Source organism: Pseudophryne corroboree, chromosome 9, assembly GCF_028390025.1.
Source record: "Pseudophryne corroboree isolate aPseCor3 chromosome 9, aPseCor3.hap2, whole genome shotgun sequence".
Lineage (NCBI taxonomy): Eukaryota > Metazoa > Chordata > Amphibia > Anura > Myobatrachidae > Pseudophryne > Pseudophryne corroboree.
In genome coordinates, this window is record NC_086452.1 from 471982801 (window position 1) to 472006250 (window position 23450).

At 48.6% G+C, this 23450-nt stretch overlaps 1 protein-coding gene across 2 annotated transcripts in view; it reads right to left on the reverse strand.

Moving 5' to 3' along the window:
• CACNA2D2 (calcium voltage-gated channel auxiliary subunit alpha2delta 2) overlaps window positions 1-23450 on the reverse strand; it is a 423565-nt gene that overhangs the window by 274419 nt on the left and 125696 nt on the right. For both annotated transcript variants that reach the window (XM_063941375.1, XM_063941374.1), the window contains exon 3: window positions 5409-5525. In XM_063941375.1, coding sequence (XP_063797445.1) covers window positions 5409-5525 — 117 coding nt within the window. The remainder of the gene's footprint in view (window positions 1-5408; window positions 5526-23450) is intronic.

Here is a 23450-nt window from a genome sequence, read left to right on the forward strand (position 1 = left end):
CACCTATACCATTACTACCTCATCACCTATACCATTACTACCTCATCACCTATACCATTACTACCTCATCACCTATACCATTACTACCTCATCACCTATACCATTACTACCTCATCACCTATACCATTGCTACCTCATCACCTATACCATTACTACCTCATCACCTATACCATTACTACCTCATCACCTATACCATTACTACCTCATCACCTATACCATTACTACCTCATCACCTATACCATTACTACCTCATCACCTATACCATTACTACCTCATCACCTATACCATTACTACCTCATCACATATACCATTACCTAATCACCTATACCATTGCTACCTCATCACCTATACCATTGCTACCTCATCACCTATACCATACCATTACTACCTCATCACCTATACCATTACTACCTCATCACCTATACCATTACTACCTCATCACCTATACCATTGCTACCTCATCACCTATACCATTGCTACCTCATCACCTATACCATTACTACCTAATCACCTATACCATTACTACCTCATCACCTATACCATTACTACCTCATCACCTATACCATTACTACCTAATCGCCTATACCATTACTACCTAATCACCTATACCATTACCTAATCACCTATACCATTACTACCTCATCACCTATACCACTGCTACCTCATCACCTATACCATTACTACCTCATCACCTATACCATTACTACCTCATCACCTATACCATTACTACCTCATCACCTATACCATTGCTCATCACCTATACCATTACTACCTCATCACCTATACCATTACTACCTCATCACCTATACCATTGCTACCTCATCACCTATACCATTACTACCTCATCACCTATACCATTACTACCTCATCACCTATACCGTTGCTACCTCATCACCTATACCATTACTACCTAATCACCTATACCATTACTACCTCATCACCTATACCATTACTACCTCATCACCTATACCATTACTACCTCATTACCTATACCATTGCTACCTCATCACCTATACCATTACTACCTAATCACCTATACCATTGCTACCTCATCACCTATACCATTACTACCTAATCACCTATACCATTACTACCTCATCACCTATACCATTACTACCTCATCACCTATACCATTACTACCTAATCACCTATACCATTACTACCTCATCACCTATACCATTGCTCATCACCTATACCATTACTACCTCATCACCTATACCATTACTACCTAATCACCTATACCATTACTACCTCATCACCTATACCATTACCTATACCATTACCTAATCACCTATACCATTACTACCTCATCACCTATACCATTGCTACCTCATCACCTATACCATTACTACCTCATCACCTATACCATTACTACCTCATCGCCTATACCATTACTACCTCATCACCTATACCATTGCTCATCACCTATACCATTACTACCTCATCACCTATACCATTACTACCTCATCACCTATACCATTACTACCTAATCACCTATACCATTACTACCTCATCACCTATACCATTGCTCATCACCTATACCATTACTACCTCATCACCTATACCATTACTACCTAATCACCTATACCATTACTACCTCATCACCTATACCATTACCTATACCATTACCTAATCACCTATACCATTACTACCTCATCACCTATACCATTGCTACCTCATCACCTATACCATTACTACCTCATCACCTATACCATTACTACCTCATCGCCTATACCATTACTACCTCATCACCTATACCATTGCTCATCACCTATACCATTACTACCTCATCACCTATACCATTACTACCTCATCACCTATACCATTACTACCTAATCACCTATACCATTACTACCTCATCACCTATACCATTGCTCATCACCTATACCATTACTACCTCATCACCTATACCATTACTACCTCATCACCTATACCATTACTACCTAATCACCTATACCATTACTACCTCATCACCTATACCATTGCTCATCACAATTACCTATACCATAATCAACTAATCACATATACTAACAGCCACAATGATCGCTACTGTATCTCTCGTTACATTGTGCTGCAAACAAAATGTTGCTTCATTGCCGTCTGCAGAAGACTGGGGCTCATTCGTACGCACTGTGAATCTGAATATACTGCGCAAACAGAACACATGACACAGACATCATCAGATCTGTTGTTGCCGCATTTCACCCCTAAGAATATTCCCACAGACAAGGGAACAGTGCAGTCGCTAATACTGCATATGTGAGAGCAGACTGCTGTGCAGGGATCTGTCAGAGACACCGTGACACCTGCACACAGACTCCAAGCACATAAACCTGAGGGGGAACCAACATTTGGTGCCAGGATAACACTCTACGTACAACACAAGAATGATATTACCCTTCTGCATCACTTAGCCGTGCGGAAGCCATTGTTGTAGATGGGGGGGGGGGGGGGGGGGGGGGGGGGTATATATCCTGCTTTCTATGCTTCTAGGAATAAACAATGTTATTTTACTTCTAAACATTTTTATTCCCATTCCATAGATATAAAGTAGAGATAGGCTGCGTGTTTTTCCTGCTTATCACTGCTCATTACCTCATTCCTCTGACGTTTTATAATTGAATAGTTCTTAATATCCCCAATCACCAAAGAATTCATTCAAGGACTGACAAACAAAACTCCAAAAAGTGATCACTAGGGAACAACAATCTCCCTGGCTCAGTGATCAGATCTCTCCCTGGCTCAGTGATCAAAATTCTCCCTGGCTCAGTGATCAAATATCTCCCTGGCTCAGTGATCAGATCTCTCCCTGGCTCAGTGATCAGATCTCTCCATGACTTATTGATCCGATCTCTCACTGACTCAGTGATCAAATACCTCCCTGGCTTAGTGATTAAATATCTTCCTGGCTCAGTGATTAAATCTATCCCTGGCTCAGTGATCAGATCTCTTAATGGCTCATTGATCAGTACTCTACCTGACTCAGTGATAAAACCTCTCCCTGGCTCAGTGATCAAGTCTCTCCATTGCTCAGCAAACAGATCTCTCCTTGGCTCAGTGATTAAATATATTCCTAACTCAGTGATCCATTATCTCCCTGACTCAGTTATCAAATCTCTTCCTGGCTCAGTGATCAGATCTCTCCCTGGCTCAGTGATCAAATATCTCCCTGGCTCAGTGATCAAAACACTCCATGGCTCAGTGATCAAAACTCTCCCTGGCTCAGTGATTAAATCTTGTCCTGGCTAAGTAATTACAAAACTACCTGGCTCAGTGATTAAATATCTTCCTGGCTCAGTGATCAAGTCTCTCCATTGCTCAGCAAACAGATCTCTCCTTGGCTCAGTGATTAAATATATTCCTAACTCAGTGATCCATTATCTCCCTGACTCAGTTATCAAATCTCTTCCTGGCTCAGTGATCAGATCTCTCCCTGGCTCAGTGATCAAATATCTCCCTGGCTCAGTGATCAAAACACTCCATGGCTCAGTGATCAAAACACTCCATGGCTCAGTGATCAAAACTCTCCCTGGCTCAGTGATTAAATCTTGTCCTGGCTAAGTAATTACAAAACTACCTGGCTCAGTGATTAAATATCTTCCTGGCTCAGTGATCAAAACTCTCCCTGGCTTAGTGATTAAATCTCTTCCTGTCTCAGTGATCAAATCTCTCCCTGGCTTAGTAATTAAATATCTTCCTGGCTCAGTGATTAAATCTCTCCCTGGCTCAGTGATCAGATCTCTTAATGGCTCATTGATCAGTACTCTACCTGACTCAGTGTTAAAACCTCTCCCTGGCTCAGTGATCAGATCTCTCCCTGGCACAGTGATCAGATCTCTCCATGACTTATTGATCTGATCTCTCACTGACTCAGTGATCCAATCTCTCCCTGACTCAGTGATCCAATCTCTCGCTGACTCAGTGATCAAATCTCTCCATGGCTGTGATCAAATCTCTCCCTGGCTCAGTGATCAAATATATCCCTGGCTCAGTGATCAAAATTCTCCCTGGCTTAGTGATTAAATATCTTCCTGGCTAAGTAATTACAACATTACCTGGCTCAGTGATTAAATATCTTCCTGGCTCAGTGATCAAAACTTTCCCTGGCTCAGTGATCAGATCGCTCCATGACTTACTGATCCAATCTCTCACTGACTTAGTGATTAAATATCTTCCTGGCTCAGTGATTAAATATCTCCCTGGCTCAGTGATCAGATCTCTTAATGGCTCATTGATCAGTACTCTACCTGACTCAGTGATAAAACCTCTCCCTGGCTCAGTGATCAAGTCTCTCCATTGCTCAGCAAACAGATCTCTCCTTGGCTCAGTGATTAAATATATTCCTAACTCAGTGATCCGTTCTCTCCCTGACTCAGTTATCAAAACTCTCCCTGGCTTAGTGATCAAATCTCTCCCTGGCTTAGTGATTAAATATCTTCCTGGCTCAGTGATTAAATCTCTCCCTGGCTCAATGATCAGATCTCTTAATGGCTCATTGATCAGTACTCTATCTGACTCAGTGTTAAAACCTCTCCCTGGCTCAGTGATCAAGTCTCTCCATGGCTCAACAAACAGATCTCTCCTTGGCTCAGTGAACAGACCTCTCCCTGTCTTAGTGATCAAATCTCTCCCTGGTTTAGTGATTAAATATCTTCCTGGCTCAGTGATTAAATCTCTCCCTGGCTCGGTGAACAGATCTCTTAATGGTTCATTGATCAGTACTCTACCTAACTCAGTGATAAAACCTCTCCCTGGCTCAGTGCTCAAGTCTCTCCATGGCTCAGTGATCAGATCTCTCCCTGGCTCAGTGGACATATCTCTTCCTGGATCCATTGCAACCTATCTGCTAAAATAAGAATGATATACCGACAAAAAAAATTCTTTTTTTAAATATGAAATCTCTTATTTATGTCGGATAGTGACCTCAGTCTGCGCAATACACGGAGATCATTTATGACACACGCAAGTCCGGTGCGCAGTACTGCGGTAGTACAGCTTGTCCTAGATGTCAGCCAAAGCGCGAGGGGAGGAGCCTCAAACCAGTACGCATAGTTTTACTGAAACCCCGCACATGGGTGTACAGGGCAGATTGCAAAGGAGCGTCATCCCGCATTCCCACTCCCCAACAGGACACAGCGCACCGGCTCTCAGCTGGCAGGTAGTGGGTCTGGTCGTAAACTTTTAATGGGTCCGACGTTGTGCCATCATGTGACACAAAGACCAATTTGTTACACACATACAAAAGTGACAGAATGGAAATATTCCTGATGGATCGTCCCTCTCACTGATTCATTTACTTCATATGTATTTATTAAGTGGCAGCACTGGTGTAATGAGAATAGATGCAAACTGCGCTACCCCCTATGTAGCCGCCATCAGGAGGGCAGCGCGCTCATCTAGACATTTACCTTCAGGGCTCGCACTTTCTTGGCGAGCAGCGTTTCAATGTCGGCTGCCACTTTCTCCACCAATTTCCGCGGAACGTTCTCCTTCACCTCAAACAGGTTCCGTTTGTCTCTGTAGAGCTGCAGGAAAAAGCACAGACGTCAGTCAGGAGGCGTTATATGAATAATACACGGCACGTGCGGCTGATGTGCCCAGTTTGGCAGGAGTAACTCATTCAGTCACACAGACACAGATCTATCCAACCATTACATCCCACTCGTTTCAGTATACAAACTGTACTTTCATCAGGGACAAGTCACTGTGATCTCTGAGGAAAGTGTAAGATATGATGAACACAGTGGTCCCAGGGAATACGCTGTCTGATCAGAACTTTTTTATAAAAAAATATTTTTATTTTATGCCATAAATCTGTTTTGCACTAAAATATTCCATATTAAGCTTGGGATGGACACGCATATTGTATACTGGATCCATATTAAGCTTGGGATGGACACGCACATTGTATACTGGATCCATATTATGCTAGGGATGGACACGCACATTGTATACTGGATCCATATTGAGCTAGGGATGGACACGCACATTGTATACTGGATCCATATTAAGCTTGGGATGGACACGCACATTGTATACTGGATCCATATTAAGCTAGGGATGGACACGCACATTGTATACTGGATCCATATTGAGCTAGGGATGGACACGCACATTGTATACTGGATCCATATTAAGCTTGGGATGGACACGCACATTGTATACTGGATCCATATTAAGCTTGGGATGGACACGCACATTGTATACTGTATCCATATTAAGCTAGAGATGGACACGCACATTGTATACTGGATCCATAGTAAGCTAGAGATGGACACGCACATTGTATACTGGATCCATATTAAGCTAGGGATGGACACGCACATTGTATACTGGATCCATATTAAGCTAGAGATGGACACGCACATTGTCTACTGGATCCATATTAAGCTAGAGATGGACACGCACATTGTATACTGGATCCATATTAAGCTAGAGATGGACACGCACATTGTATACTGGATCCATATTGAGCTAGGGATGGACACGCACATTGTATACTGGATCCATATTAAGCTAGAGATGGACACGCACATTGTATACTGGATCCATATTAAGCTAGAGATGGACACGCACATTGTATACTGGATCCATATTAAGCTAGAGATGGACACGCACATTGTATACTGGATCCATATTAAGCTAGAGATGGACACGCACATTGTATACTGGATCCATATTAAACTAGAGATGGACACGCACATTGTATACTGGATCCATATTAAGCTAGAGATGGACACGCACATTGTATACTGGATCCATATTAAGCTAGAGATGGACACGCACATTGTATACTGGATCCATATTAAGCTAGAGATGGACACGCACATTGTATACTGGATCCATATTAAGCTAGGGATGGACACGCACATTGTATACTGGATCCATATTAAGCTAGAGATGGACACGCACATTGTATACTGGATACATATTAAGCTAGAGATGGACACGCACATTGTATACTGGATCCATATTAAGCTAGAGATGGACACGCACATTGTATACTGGATCCATATTAAGCTTGGGATGGACACGCACATTGTATACTGAATCCATATTAAGCTTGGGATGGACACGCACATTGTATACTGTATCCATATTAAGCTAGAGATGGACACGCACATTGTATACTGGATCCATATTAAGCTAGAGATGGACACGCACATTGTATACTGGATACATATTAAGCTAGGGATGGACACGCACATTGTATACTGAATCCATATTAAGCTTGGGATGGACACGCACATTGTATACTGTATCCATATTAAGCTAGAGATGGACACGCACATTGTATACTGGATCCATATTAAGCTAGGGATGGACATGCACATTGTATACTGGATCCATATTAAGCTAGGGATGGACACGCACATTGTATACTGAATCCATATTGAGCTAGGGATGGACAAGCACATTGTATACTGGATCCATATTAAGCTAGAGATGGACACGCACATTGTATACTGGATCCATATTAAGCTAGAGATGGACACGCACATTGTATACTGGATCCATATTAAGCTAGGGATGGACATGCACATTGTATACTGGATCCATATTAAGCTAGGGATGGACACGCACATTGTATACTGGATCCATATTAAGCTTGGGATGGACACGCACATTGTATACTGGATCCATATTGAAGTAGGGATGGACACGCACATTGTATACTGGATCCATATTAAGCTTGGGATGGACACGCACATTGTATACTGGATCCATATTAAGCTTAGGATGGACACGCACATTGTATACTGGATCCATATTAAGCTTGGGATGGACACGCACATTGTATACTGGATCCATATTAAGCTAGGGATGGGCACGCACATTGTATACTGGATCCATATTAAGCTAGAGATGGACACGCACATTGTATACTGGATCCATATTAAGCTTGGGATGGACACGCACATTGTATACTGGATCCATATTAAGCTAGAGATGGACACGCACATTGTATACTGGATCCATATTAAGCTTGGGATGGACACGCACATTGTATACTGGATCCATATTAAGCTAGGGATGGACATGCACATGGGATGGACACGCACATCGTATACTGGATCCATATTAAGCTAGAGATGGACACGCACATTGTATACTGAATCCATATTGAGCTAGGGATGGACACGCACATTGTATACTGGATCCATATTAAGCTAGGGATGGACACGCACATTGTATACTGGATCCATATTAAGCTTGGGATGGACACGCACATTGTATACTGGATCCATATTGAAGTAGGGATGGACACGCACATTGTATACTGGATCCATATTAAGCTAGGGATGGACACACACATTGTATACTGGATCCATATAAAGCTTGGGATGGACACGCACATTGTATACTGGATCCATATTAAGCTAGGGATGGACACGCACATTGTATACTGGATCCATATTAAGCTTGGGATGGACACGCACATTGTATACTGGATCCATATTAAGCTTGGGATGGACACGCACATTGTATACTGGATCCATATTAAGCTTGGGATGGACACGCACATTGTATACTGGATCCATATTAAGCTGGGGATGGACACGCACATTGTATACTGGATCCATATTGAAGTAGGGATGGACACGCACATTGTATACTGGATCCATATTAAGCTTGGGATGGACACGCACATTGTATACTGGATCCATATTAAGCTTGGGATGGACACGCACATTGTATACTGGATCCATATTAAGCTTGGGATGGACACGCACATTGTATACTGGATCCATATTAAGCTAGGGATGGACACGCACATTGTATACTGGATCCATATTAAGCTAGGGATGGACACGCACATTGTATACTGTATCCATATTAAGCTAGAGATGGACACGCACATTGTATACTGAATCCATATTAAGCTTGGGATGGACACGCACATTGTATACTGGATCCATATTAAGCTAGGGATGGACATGCACATTGTATACTGGATCCATATTAAGCTTGGGATGGACACGCACATTGTATACTGGATCCATATTAAGCTAGGGATGGACACGCACATTGTATACTGGATCCATATTAAGCTAGAGATGGACACGCACATTGTATACTGGATCCATATTAAGCTAGGGATGGACATGCACATTGTATACTGGATCCATATTAAGCTTGGGATGGACACGCACATTGTATACTGGATCCATATTAAGCTAGGGATGGACACGCACATTGTATACTGGATCCATATTAAGCTAGGGATGGACACGCACATTGTATACTGGATCCATATTAAGCTAGGGATGGACATGCACATTGTATACTGGATCCATATTAAGCTTGGGATGGACACGCACATTGTATACTGGATCCATATTAAGCTAGAGATGGACACGCACATTGTATACTGGATCCATATTAAGCTAGGGATGGACACGCACATTGTATACTGGATCCATATTAAGCTAGGGATGGACACGCACATTGTATACTGGATCCATATTAAGCTAGGGATGGACATGCACATTGTATACTGGATCCATATTAAGCTAGGGATGGACACGCACATTGTATACTGGATCCATATTAAGCTAGAGATGGACACGCACATTGTATACTGGATCCATATTAAGCTAGGGATGGACACGCACATTGTATACTGGATCCATATTAAGCTAGAGATGGACACGCACATTGTATACTGGATCCATATTAAGCTAGGGATGGACACGCACATTGTATACTGGATCCATATTAAGCTAGAGATGGACACGCACATTGTATACTGGATCCATATTAAGCTTGGGATGGACACGCACATTGTATACTGGATCCATATTAAGCTACGGATGGACACGCACATTGTATACTGGATCCATATTAAGCTAGGGATGGACACGCACATTGTATACTGGATCCATATTAAGCTAGGGATGGACATGCACATTGTATACTGGATCTATATTAAGCTACGGATGGACACGCACATTGTATACTGGATCTGGCTCTGAAGACGGCTGGTAACGCGGCTGGAGACATGTACAAGACGCAGCTGGAGAGTCAGGTGACGGCGTGACAGCGGTGGGAGGGGGGATGTAGAGGATGTATTTGGAGACAATGAGGAAAGCCCGCACATTTATTGCACAGCTTCCGGATCCCGGGAAGAAATGGATTTGATATGAATGATATTACTCATCCCACACATCACATCAGATATATGTTATTAGTGCCGCCGCTATAACACCGGCTACGGGTTCAGTAACAGGACGGTAATTCGCAGAAGACACGTGCGCACAGCGATACAAACGTGTTACTGTGACAGCTAGAGGTAGATCACAGATCTCAGCCCCAAACTTTTTCTGCGGCCCGTTCTGCATAGCCCAGCGCACGGTTACATCCCTTAATGGTACCAGTTACCTGCTCATCACTACACATTGGCCCTCCAGCTGCCATGGAACTACAAATCCCAGCATACACTGCTACTGTTTTAGCATACCTTAACGGTAAGACTGTGGTAGGGCATGCTGGGATGTGTAGTTCCACAGCAGCTGGAGTGACGCACGCTGCCTACCCCTGCACTACCTTATGCATCAAATCTAAGCTCACTTCCCTGCGGCACCCCACCCCCCTATTCCCCCAATTACAGCGCTTCCCGCAACACCCTTACTCCAGCTAGTTCTTCAAGTGCTAAAAGCAGGACCCCCCCTCCAAGCATCTCACCCCCCCCCCCCCCCCATACTCCCCATCCCGCCTTGCTGAACTCAGCTGTTTAGCCGACTCTCCCACCGGACCCCTCACCGCTACTCACAGCCGAGGCTGCGCTGATCACCCGCCATCAGGAGATTGTGTTCTCACTGACACAGTCATTTGCTGAGTCTGCACCTGACAACTGAGAGCGGCTACAGATAGAGACGTTCAGTCAGGGGTGTGTGAGATCCCACCAGCAGAATCCATACACGGGAACACGTACAGGCCTGGTTCTGCACCAGAGACGTTCAGTCAGGGGTGTGTGAGATCCCACCAGCAGAATCCATACACGGGAACACGTACAGGCCTGGTTCTGCACCAGAGACGTTCAGTCAGGGGTCTGTAGGATCCCACCAGCAGAATCCATACACGGGAACACGTACAGGCCTGGTTCTACACCAGAGACGTTCAGTCAGGGGTCTGTAGGCTCCCACCAGCAGAATCCATACACGGGAACACGTACAGGCCTGGTTCTACACCAGAGACGTTCAGTCAGGGGTGTGTGAGATCCCACCAGCAGAATCCATACACGGGAACACGTACAGGCCTGGTTCTGCACCAGAGACGTTCAGTCAGGGGTGTGTGAGATCCCACCACCAGAATCCATACACGGGAACACGTACAGGCCTGGTTCTGCACCAGAGACGTTCAGTCAGGGGTCTGTAGGATCCCACCAGCAGAATCCATACACGGGAACACGTACAGGCCTGGTTCTACACCAGAGACGTTCAGTCAGGGGTGTGTGAGATCCCACCAGCAGAATCCATACACGGGAACACGTACAGGCCTGGTTCTACACCAGAGACGTTCAGTCAGGGGTCTGTAGGCTCCCACCAGCAGAATCCATACACGGGAACACGTACTGGCCTGGTTCTACACCAGAGACGTTCAGTCAGGGGTGTGTGAGATCCCACCAGCAGAATCCATATACGGGAACACGTACAGGCCTGGTTCTACACCAGAGACGTTCAGTCAGGGGTGTGTGAGATCCCACCAGCAGAATCCATACACGGGAACACGTACAGGCCTGGTTCTACACCAGAGACGTTCAGTCAGGGGTGTGTGAGATCCCACCAGCAGAATCCATATACGGGAACACGTACAGGCCTGGTTCTACACCAGAGACGTTCAGTCAGGGGTCTGTGGGATCCCACCAGCAGAATCCATACACGGGAACACGTACAGGCCTGGTTCTGCACCAGAGACATTCAGTCAGGGGTCTGTAGGATCCCACCAGCAGAATCCATACACGGGAACACGTACAGGCCTGGTTCTACACCAGAGACGTTCAGTCAGGGGTGTGTGGGATCCCACCAGCAGAATCCATACACGGGAACACGTACAGGCCTGGTTCTGCACCAGAGACGTTCAGTCAGGGGTGTGTGAGATCCCACCAGCAGAATCCATACACGGGAACACGTACAGGCCTGGTTCTGCACCAGAGACGTTCAGTCAGGGGTCTGTAGGATCCCACCAGCAGAATCCATACACGGGAACACGTACAGGCCTGGTTCTGCACCAGAGACGTTCAGTCAGGGGTGTGTGAGATCCCACCAGCAGAATCCATACACGGGAACACGTACAGGCCTGGTTCTGCACCAGACGTTCAGTCAGGGGTGTGTGAGATCCCACCACCAGAATCCATACACGGGAACACGTACAGGCCTGGTTCTGCACCAGAGACGTTCAGTCAGGGGTCTGTAGGAACCCACCAGCAGAATCCATACACGGGAACACGTACAGGCCTGGTTCTACACCAGAGACGTTCAGTCAGGGGTGTGTGAGATCCCACCAGCAGAATCCATACACGGGAACACGTACAGGCCTGGTTCTGCACCAGAGACGTTCAGTCAGGGGTCTGTAGGATCCCACCAGCAGAATCCATACACGGGAACACGTACAGGCCTGCTTCTACACCAGAGCCATTCATTCACTATCATTCCAAATACTGCGGCTGTGGTACCTCTCCTCGCTCAGTGCCTCAACCCCGTAGCTGCGGTACCTCTCCTCGCTCAGTGTCTCAACCCCGTAGCTGCGGTACCTCTCCTCGCTCAGTGCCTCAACCCTGTAGCTGCGGTACCTATTCTCGCTCAGTGCCTCAACCCTGTAGCTGCACTATCTCACCTCACTCAGTGCCTCAACCCTGTGCACTTACACTGCAGCTGCGGTACCTCTCCTGCCTCAGTGCCCCAATACTCAGTTCTACGTGCTGATAGGGTTATTTCTCCCCGGGAATAAATCATATTAATTTAAGCATGATCTTCCTATTTCCTCTCACAGAACATCTAGAGAGATCTGCAGAACATTGCTCAACCCAGGACTGCAAAGATATCTGGCATACAGTCCCAAAACCTGGGGCAAAGAACCACATTACAGTAACGTGAGACTGGCGCGTCAGTCACGTAGCATCACAATGGCTAACAGCACATGGCGGCAGCCATGTTGGAAACAAGGGACCTCAACTGCAGCGAGTCAGGTAGCGTAGGACCTTAAATAAATGCTTCCCAATGTAACAGGACATCACAAGACACCTATACTGGATGCCCAACACCTACTGTATCAATGAGATCCCATGGCGGTCCTTCCTACCTGATACAAGCGGCACTAGTCAAGTGGGCATCCATATGGTTTAGTAATAGAGATGGCTCCTTTTCCTGTGGCCTTGGGTAGATGAAGACAAATACCAGTACAGGGACTACGCCCAACCAGTACCCGTGCTTACAACGGGACGTGCACCCCCCCACCACACACACTTCAGTATAAGGGGACACACATACAATCTGCTGCGGAGGGTAAAATACACGTTGTCCATAGAAAATTAACCAACTCTGAAACTCATCTAGCGCAATTTAAACCATAAAAGTGATCGTCAGCGGCAGAGTCACGCCAAGCCGCTGTATTCTGTAAAATCCTGCTCTCTCCCGTGTATGACGCGCTTGATGAACTACAATTCCCAGCGCCTTCATACAGCCATGGAATATTTATAAACCATGGAGGACCACAGATAAAATCAATAACACCCATCGCCAACGCCCGGGGATGGCGGCCAATATCCATGAGAACCTAGCTTATTCATTTGCTAGCAACTTATGACATCACTGAGGCATGAGGTAAGCTGGCAAGGCATGATGGGACTTGTAGCTCCGCTGTATCTGTGCAGCTGCATATTGCCCGCCGCTGGTGAGGTTTTAACGAACAATAATTTGGAGCGCAGCACGCCATTTATCAAACAGGGGTGCACTGTATCCCTAAGGATGTATACTGAATAAGGAGAATAAGGAGAGGTCACACATTTGGTCTTAGCCCGGTACGGGTGCTGGCGGTGCCGCGTCTGTCTGTGAAAGGCCCGGCTCCCCTAACGCTACCGTCACTGTGTACTGTAGGTGACTAATCCAGACATTATTTGGAGCCTGTGTACATTTAAGGAAAGTTGGCATTTATCAGGGCTGTATAGGCGGAAGGATGGCACAGCCCTTGGCGCTGCACCTGCGCTCAGTATAATTACTGCATTCCTTCTGCATCAGCACATGAGGAGAGAATGGGGAGAGACACAGTGATGGGAGTATATGAGGGACGAGGGGAGCGAAGGTGCCAAGTAAATGCCAATTTCCTACATGTGATTTTATGGGATCCTGGCGCCAAGGACGCGGGAGAATGTAAGAGGTGACCCCATTAATGATCTTCCGGCAATTAATAGGCCGGAGAAACTGATTATGCGCTGGGTCAGCCGTAGATTGTCACGGTGACAGACGCTGGTCCAGGCTGCGGGAGGATTACAGAGATGTCGCTGATTGCTGAGGAATGTTTTATCTGTCTGCTGGTGACAGGGAAAAGGAACGTACGCGGCGACGTCCGGAGGACGCACAATGCTTCACACATGCAAGAGGCGCAAAGGGTCATTCATAAAGCACAAAGACGCTGGCCTGCGATTATTATCACTGCGAGCTGACATTACGCAGTGTATTACATGGAGCAGATGGTGAGGACACAAGCAGGGTGCCCGCACTCACTGGAGATATGTCCTACTCTGAGGTGTGCGTATACCTGGATCCACCTTTTAGGAGGCCCGTCTTCTGTGGTATTAGGTTGCATGATGAGAATGATGCCCTGTATATGCTCCAAACACCTCTACGTACCTAGAAGATACATGGAACTCAAAATCCAGACAACCAGGAGGTGGACAAGATCTACGCAATGTCCTAGGAGAACATCCCACCTCTATGCCAGGAAACCATAGTCTTGGAAACCACTTAAATTACCAGGGCAGGGTGGGACCATAGCGCCCTAAGATGACACTATTGCACCGTCTCCAGAGTCTGCCCGTAGTCGTCCCACACACTGTGCTCACTGAGAGTCGTTCTCCATGTCTGCTCAGAAGAGGAGACTCTAACAATAAAGATCCCTGGCAAATTCACTAAACAGCGATGTTCCTAACCCCCGCGTGTTTAGTGGTATCAACTGCTGGAATTAAAGGGGAACATGTCGGTTTTATATGTAATGTTTCCCCTTTAAATCCAGCACCTGAAAATGCCTCACTCAGCAGCCAGATTCCAGCAAGGTCACCATTACACTCTAGAAATGGTCCTACAGAAGCTATGGGCACCACCACCACTTGTCTGGTTTAGAAGCTTTAGTAAATCTATCCCTATGTCGGGTAACGCCTGTCAGTAAGCGGAATGATATCTCCCATGTACAGCGTGCTCTCAGGCTCCACAGCAGAGCTCCGTCACAGACACAAATGTGATGAGAGATGGACCATGTCCCTCCTGGTACAGGCAGGAGATTAGGGAAAGGACTTCTCATGCTTTCATCTTGGCTGTGATCAGGGTGACACTATATAAAGCTTAGTATCGCAGGCATCATACCAGACCCCAACATGACCCCTTCCCGCGGGCACACAATGCTCCGCTCCTGGGCTTCCAGCTTACACACCCTCCAACATGACCTCTTCCACCAGGCACACAATGCTCCGCTCCTGGGCTTCCAACTTACACACCCTCCAACATGACCTCTTCCACCAGGTACACAATGCTCCGCTCCTGGGCTTACAACTTACACACCCTCCAACATGACCCCTTCCACCAGACACACAATGCTCCGCTCCTGGGCTTCCCACTTACACACCCTCCAACATGACCTCTTCCACCAGGTACACAATGCTCCGCTCCTGGGCTTCCAACTTACACACCCTCCAACATGACCCCTTCCACCAGACACACAATGCTCCGCTCCTGGGCTTCCCAGTTACACGCCCCTCAACGTGACCCCTTCCACCAGGCACACAATGCTCCGCTCCTGGGCTTCCCACTTACACACCCTCTAACATGTCCCCTTCCACCAGGTACACAATGCTCCGCTCCTGGGCTTCCAACTTACACACCCTCCAACATGACCTCTTCCACCAGGCACACAATGCTCCGCTCCTGGTCTTCCAACTTACACACCCTCCAACATGACCCCTTCCACCAGACACACAATGCTCCGCTCCTGGGCTTCCCACTTACACACCCTCCAACATGACCTCTTCCACCAGGTACACCATGCTCCGCTCCTGGGCTTCCCAGTTACAGGCCCTCCAACATGACCCCTTCCACCAGGTACACAATGCTCCGCTCCTGGGCTTCCCAGTTACAGGCCCTCCAACATGACCTCTTCCACCAGATACACAATGCTCCGCTCCTGGGCTTCCCAGTTACAGGCCCTCCAACATGACCCCTTCCACCAGGCCCACAATGCTCCGCTCCTGGGCTTCCCAGTTACACACCCTCCAACATGACCTCTTCCATCAGACACACAATGCTCTGCTCCTGGGCTTCCCCCTGGCACACCCTCTAACATGACCTGTTCCACCAGGCACACAATGCTCCGCTCCTGGTCTTCTCATTTACACGCCCTCCAACATGACCCCTTCCACCAGGTACGCAATGCTCCGCTCCTGGGCTTCCCACTTACACACCCTCCAACATGACCCCTTCCACCAGGTACACAATGCTCCACTCCTGGGCTTCCCACTTACACCCCCTCCAACGTGACCCCTTCCACCATACACACAATTTTCCGCTCCTGGGCTTCCCACTTACACACCCTCCAACATGACCCCTTCCACCAGGCACACAATGCTCCGCTCCTGGGCTTCCCACTTACACGCCCTCCAACATGACCCCTTCCACCAGGCACACAATGCTCCGCTCCTGGGCTTCCCACTTACACGCCCTCCAACATGACCCCTTCCACCAGGTACACAATGCTCCGCTCCTGGACTTCCCACTTACACCCCTCCAACATGACCCCTTCCACCAGGTACACAATGCTCTGCTCCTGGTCTTCCCACTTACACACCCTCCAACATGACCCCTTCCACCAGGTACACAATGCTCTGCTCCTGGGTCCTCTTACACACCCTCCAACATGACCCCTTCCACCAGGCACACAATGCTCCGCTCCTGGGCTTCCAATTTACACACCCTCCAAAAAGACCTCTTCCACCAGGTACACAATGCTCCACTCCTGATCTTACCAATTACACGTCCTCCAACATGTCCCCTTCCACCAGATACACAATGCTCCGCTCCTGGGCTCCCCACTTACACACCCTCTAACATGTCCCCTTCCACCAGGTACACAATACTCTGCTCCTGGGCTTCCCACTTACAACCCCTCCAACATGACCTCTTCCACCAGGCACACAATGCTCTGCTCCTGGGCTTCCCATTTACACACCCTCCAACATGACCTCTTCCACCAGACACACAATGCTCCGCTCCTGGGCTTCCCACTTACACACCCTCCAACATGACCCCTTCCACCAGACACACAATGCTCCACTCCTGGGCTTCCCACTTACACACCCTCCAACATGACCTCTTCCACCAGGTACACAATGCTCTGCTCCTGGGCTTCCAACTTACACACCCTCCAACATGACCCCTTCCACCAGACACACAATGCTCCGCTCCTGGGCTTCCCACTTACACCCCCTCCAACGTGACCCCTTCCACCAGGCACACAATGCTCCGCTCCTGGGCTTCCCACTTACACACCCTCCAACATGACCTCTTCCACCAGACACACAATGCTCCGCTCCTGGGCTTCCCACTTACACACCCTCCAACATGAACTCTTCCACCAGACAATCAATGCTCCGCTCCTGGGCTTCCCAGTTACACGCCCCCCAACGTGACCCCTTCCACCAGGTACACAATGCTCCGCTCCTGGACTTCCCAGTTACACCCCCTCCAACATGACCCCTTCCACCAGACACACAATGCTCCGCTCCTGGGCTTCCCACTTACACCCCCTCCAACATGACCCCTTCCACCAGGCACACAATGCTCCGCTCCTGGTCTTCCCACTTACACACTCTCCAACATGTCCCCTTCCACCAGACACACAATGCTCCGCTCCTGGGCTTCCCACTTACACACTCTCCAACATGACCCCTTCCACCAGACACACAATGCTCCACTCCTGGGCTTCAATCATATGGGGTCAACATTCATTAGGTCGACACAGACAAAAGGTCGACCTATGAAAGGTCGACTGATACAAAAGGTTGACACAGGAAATGGTCGATACACTTTTATTTTTGGGGCGTCGTTATTCAGAGAACCCCAATTAATGTACCGCGTCCCTATGCTGCGGGCAGTTACTATTACCAGTAGTAGTCAATACGGATGGTAAAATATGAAAAAGGTGTAAAAAAATGCAAAAAAAAAACCTTAAAAAGGAGTGTCGACCATATGTGTGTAGACCAGTGCCATGTCGACCATTTGAACCTGTTGTCTTTGTACCTGTTGACCTTTCATAGGTCGACCTTTGACCATGCAGGCCATTTGTCAGTGTCGACCATATGAGGTCGGCTGATTGATGTTCGTCCTAGACATTGCCTGTCTATACGCTGGAACCGGCAGCATGGTGGGGTGTCGTGCCGACAGGGGAACCTTATACCAGCTGTGGCATGTCTGACCTCCTATACTACATGTCATGCCTTCATAGGCTTTGTGCGTCCACTCATTACTGCACTGGTGTTTGTATCTATCACATCTGTGTGTTGTCTGCGTCTCACGTACTGCGGACAGCTGGCGGAGTATTTATCAGAGATACCCATCCGTTCTCCTGAGTGGCAATGCCACACTCCCGTATAACTATGGGGGTAATTCAGACCTGATCGCTAGCAGGCGAGTTTTGCTGTCCTGCGATCAGATAGTCTCCGCCCATAGGGGAGTGTATTTTCGCTTTGCAAGTGTGCGATCGCATGTGCAGCCGAGCGGTACAAACAGTCTGTGCAGTCTCTGCGCAGCCCAGAACTTACTCAGCCGCTGCGATCACTTCAGCCTGTCCGGGACCGGATTTGACGTCAGACACCCGCCCTGCAAACGCTTACACGCCTGCGTTTTTCCGGACACTCCCTGAAAACGGTCAGCAGCCACCCACAAACGCCCTCTTCCTGTCAATCTGCTTGCGACCGCCCGTGCGAATGGATCCTTCGCACAATTCCATCACTGACCGGCGATCCCCGTTGCAGCCGTACGTCATGCCTGCGCATTGCGGTGCATGCGCAGTTCGGATCTGATCGCCCACTGTGCGAAAACGCACAGCAGCGATCACATTTGAATGGCCCCCCTATGACACATATACTCACAGACATCTTACTAGTCCAGCGTTATAAGACACTTTTACTCTATTTAGCCCGTACCATTGAGCTAACGCTCATAGGGGGTCCTTCCGAGTTGATCGCTCGCTGACGATTTTCGCAGCGCAGAAATCAGGCTAAAAATCTGCATTTCTGCGCATGCACCGCAATGCGCACGTGCGACGTACGGGTACAAATCCCTTTGTGGTTGTGCACATGTTCTAGCGGAGTTTTCAGTCGCACAGACGGCCGCAAGAAGATTGACAGGAAGGGGGCGTTACTGGGTGTCAACTGATCGTTTTCAGGGAGTGTTTGCAAAAACGTAGGAGAGTCTGAAAAAACGCAGGCGTGGCTGGGCGTTCGCTGGGCGGGTGTATGACATCAAATCCAGACACGAATAGGCTGAAGTGATCGCAAGCGCTGAGTAGGTTCAGAGCTACTCTGAAGCTGCACAAACTGTTTTTGTAGAGCTTGGCTGCACATGCGTTCGCACTTCTGCTAAGCTAAAATACACTCCCCAGTGGGCGGCGGCATAGCGTTTGCACGGCTGCTAAAACTAGCTAGCGAGCGATCAACTCGGAATGACCCCCATAATTACAACTATTGTCGTAACGCAGCACGCCAATGTGCGCGATGAAGCAGGGTATTGGAAGGTTGAAAGTCCACGCCCTGGCTATCATCCAGTCTTTGCAGTCTGGTGGAACCGCTATGCTATAGATAGCACCTTTGTGTATCCTTCCTATTTCCCTATAGAGTGTAAGCTTACGGGCAGGGCCCTCCTACCTCTATATCTGTCTTATCACTGTTGTTTCCAATTGTACAGCGCAACAGAATATGCTGCGCTATATAAGAAACTGTAAATAATACATAATAATAATAAGAATCTGTGCGGCCAGCGGGTAAGTACTGTCCAGCTCCCGCCGAGAGGTGGGTGGAAAATGTTTGGTGAACGTTACGGTTATTAAATCTGCTCAACTTGATGTTTGAGAAGGAAGAAAGGACGGGTGGAACTGGAACGGGTGCGAGATATCCCTAATACACGGGCAACTGTGGATGAAAGCCATTCAGCTATTGGACAGGGACTGCGGCTACCATTATCACTGCGCCATACGCCAGCGCAGTCCCCCTGATACATACAGGAACGCTCGTGTAAGCATATGTCTTTATCTTACGCCAATACTAGATGGGGAACCAGTATCAGAGCAGTCAGGGAACATTGCGGAGACTGGATGAAAGGCGCTGCAGGGGCTTTCAATAATACATATTGATTGGAGATTTCACGGCACTGTCTGCACAGAACCAGCAATATGACAATGTAATGAAGCACAGGCGAGGTACAAAGCCTGCAGCATAATTACAGTAAAGTGCTTAGTAAAAGCCAGTTCCGATCCCCCGTTTATCGAGAGCAAAATAATAATTCAGCGGCTATGGATCGGGGAGAGGGGGGGGGGGGTGCGCTACTATGGAGATAGAGGGAGGACCCCAAATCCCTGCACTTTCCAATGTACCTCCACTAACTCCACACACACAGAAATTATAACGCAGCAAAATGGAGCAAATTACAGCTTCCAGCGCGGCGTCTAATGAACACGTAGCACTCTGCATCTGCATTAATTGCTTTATAACTGACCCCTCACAGCTGGAGGGCTGAGGAACACGGCCCACATGGGGCCAGAAACGCCGGAACGCGGGCGAGAGGGGGAGAGAGAGAGACAGCCTGGGATATCAGAGACAGGAACGCGGGAAAGAGGGGGAGAGAGAGAGAGAGACAGCCTGGGATATCAGAGACAGGAACGCAGGAAAGAGGGGGAGAGAGAGAGACAGCCTGGGATATCAGAGACAGGAACGCAGGAAAGAGGGGGAGAGAGAGAGACAGCCTGGGATATCAGAGACAGGAACGCAGGAAAGAGGGGGAGAGAGAGAGACAGTCTGGGATATCAGAGACAGGAACGCGGGAAAGAGGGGGAGAGAGACAGTCTGGGATATCAGAGACAGGAACGCAGGAAAGAGGGGGAGAGAGAGAGACAGCCTGGGATATCAGAGACAGGAACGCAGGAAAGAGGGGGAGAGAGAGAGACAGCCTGGGATATCAGAGACAGGAACGCGGGAAAGAGGGGGAGAGAGAGAGACAGTCTGGGATATCAGAGACAGGAACGCGGGAGAGAGGGGGAGAGAGAGATAGACAGTCTGGGATATCAGAGACAGGAACGCGGGAGAGAGGGGGAGAGAGAGAGACAGCCTGGGATATCAGAGACAGGAACGCGGGAAAGAGGGGGAGAGAGAGAGACAGTCTGGGATATCAGAGACAGGAACGCGGGAAAGAGGGAGAGAGAGAGACAGTCTGGGATATCAGAGACAGGAACGCAGGAAAGAGGGGGAGAGAGAGAGAGACAGTCTGGGATATCAGAGACAGGAACGCGGGAGAGAGGGAGAGAGAGATAGACAGTCTGGGATATCAGAGACAGGAACGCGGGAAAGAGGGGAGAGAGAGAGACAGCCTGGGATATCAGAGACAGGAACGCGGGAAAGAGGGGGAGAGAGAGACAGTCTGGGATATCAGAGACAGGAACGCGGGAGAGAGGGGGAGAGAGAGAGACAGTCTGGGATATCAGAGACAGGAACGCGGGCGAGAGGGGGAGAGAGAGAGACAGCCTGGGATATCAGAGACAGGAACGCGGGAAAGAGGGGGAGAGAGAGAGACAGTCTGGGATATCAGAGGCAGGAACGCGGGAGAGAGGGGGAGAGAGAGAGACAGTCTGGGATATCAGAGACAGGAACGCGGGCGAGAGGGGGAGAGAGAGAGACAGCCTGGGATATCAGAGACAGGAACGCGGGCGAGAGGGGGAGAGAGAGAGACAGCCTGGGATATCAGAGACAGGAACGCGGGAAAGAGGGGGAGAGAGAGACAGTCTGGGATATCAGAGACAGGAACGCGGGAAGAGGGGAGAGAGAGACAGTCTGGGATATAGAGACGGGAAGAGGGAGAGAGAGACAGTCTGGGATATCAGAGACAGGAACGCGGGAAAGAGGGGAGAGAGAGAGACAGTCTGGGATATCAGAGACAGGAACGCGGGAAAGAGGGGGAGAGAGAGAGACAGTCTGGGATATCAGAGACAGGAACGCGGGAAAGAGGGGAAGAGAGAGAGACAGTCTGGGATATCAGAGACAGGAACGCGGGAAAGAGGGGGAGAGAGAGAGACAGTCTGGGATATCAGAGACAGGAACGCGGGAAAGAGGGGAGAGAGAGAGACAGTCTGGGATATCAGAGACAGGAACGCGGGAAAGAGGGGGAGAGAGAGAGACAGTCTGGGATATCAGAGACAGGAACGCGGGAAAGAGGGGAGAGAGAGAGACAGTCTGGGATATCAGAGACAGGAACGCGGGAGAGAGGGGAGAGAGAGAGACAGTCTGGGATATCAGAGACAGGAACGCGGGAAAGAGGGGGAGAGAGAGACAGTCTGGGATATCAGAGACAGGAACGCGGGAAAGAGGGGGAGAGAGAGACAGTCTGGGATATCAGAGACAGGAACGCGGGAGAGAGGGGGAGAGAGAGAGACAGTCTGGGATATCAGAGACAGGAACGCGGGAAAGAGGGGAGAGAGAGAGACAGTCTGGGATATCAGAGACAGGAACGCGGGAGAGAGGGGGAGAGAGAGACAGTCTGGGATATCAGAGACAGGAACGCGGGAGAGAGGGGGAGAGAGAGACAGTCTGGGATATCAGAGACAGGAACGCGGGAGAGAGGGGGAGAGAGAGAGACAGTCTGGGATATCAGAGACAGGAACGCGGGAAAGAGGGGGAGAGAGAGACAGTCTGGGATATCAGAGACAGGAACGCGGGAGAGAGGGGGAGAGAGAGACAGTCTGGGATATCAGAGACAGGAACGCGGGAGAGAGGGGGAGAGAGAGAGACAGTCTGGGATATCAGAGACAGGAACGCGGGAGAGAGGGGAGAGAGAGAGACAGTCTGGGATATCAGAGACAGGAACGCGGGAAAGAGGGGGAGAGAGAGAGACAGTCTGGGATATCAGAGACAGGAACGCGGGAGAGAGGGGGAGAGAGAGACAGTCTGGGATATCAGAGACAGGAACGCGGGAAAGAGGGTG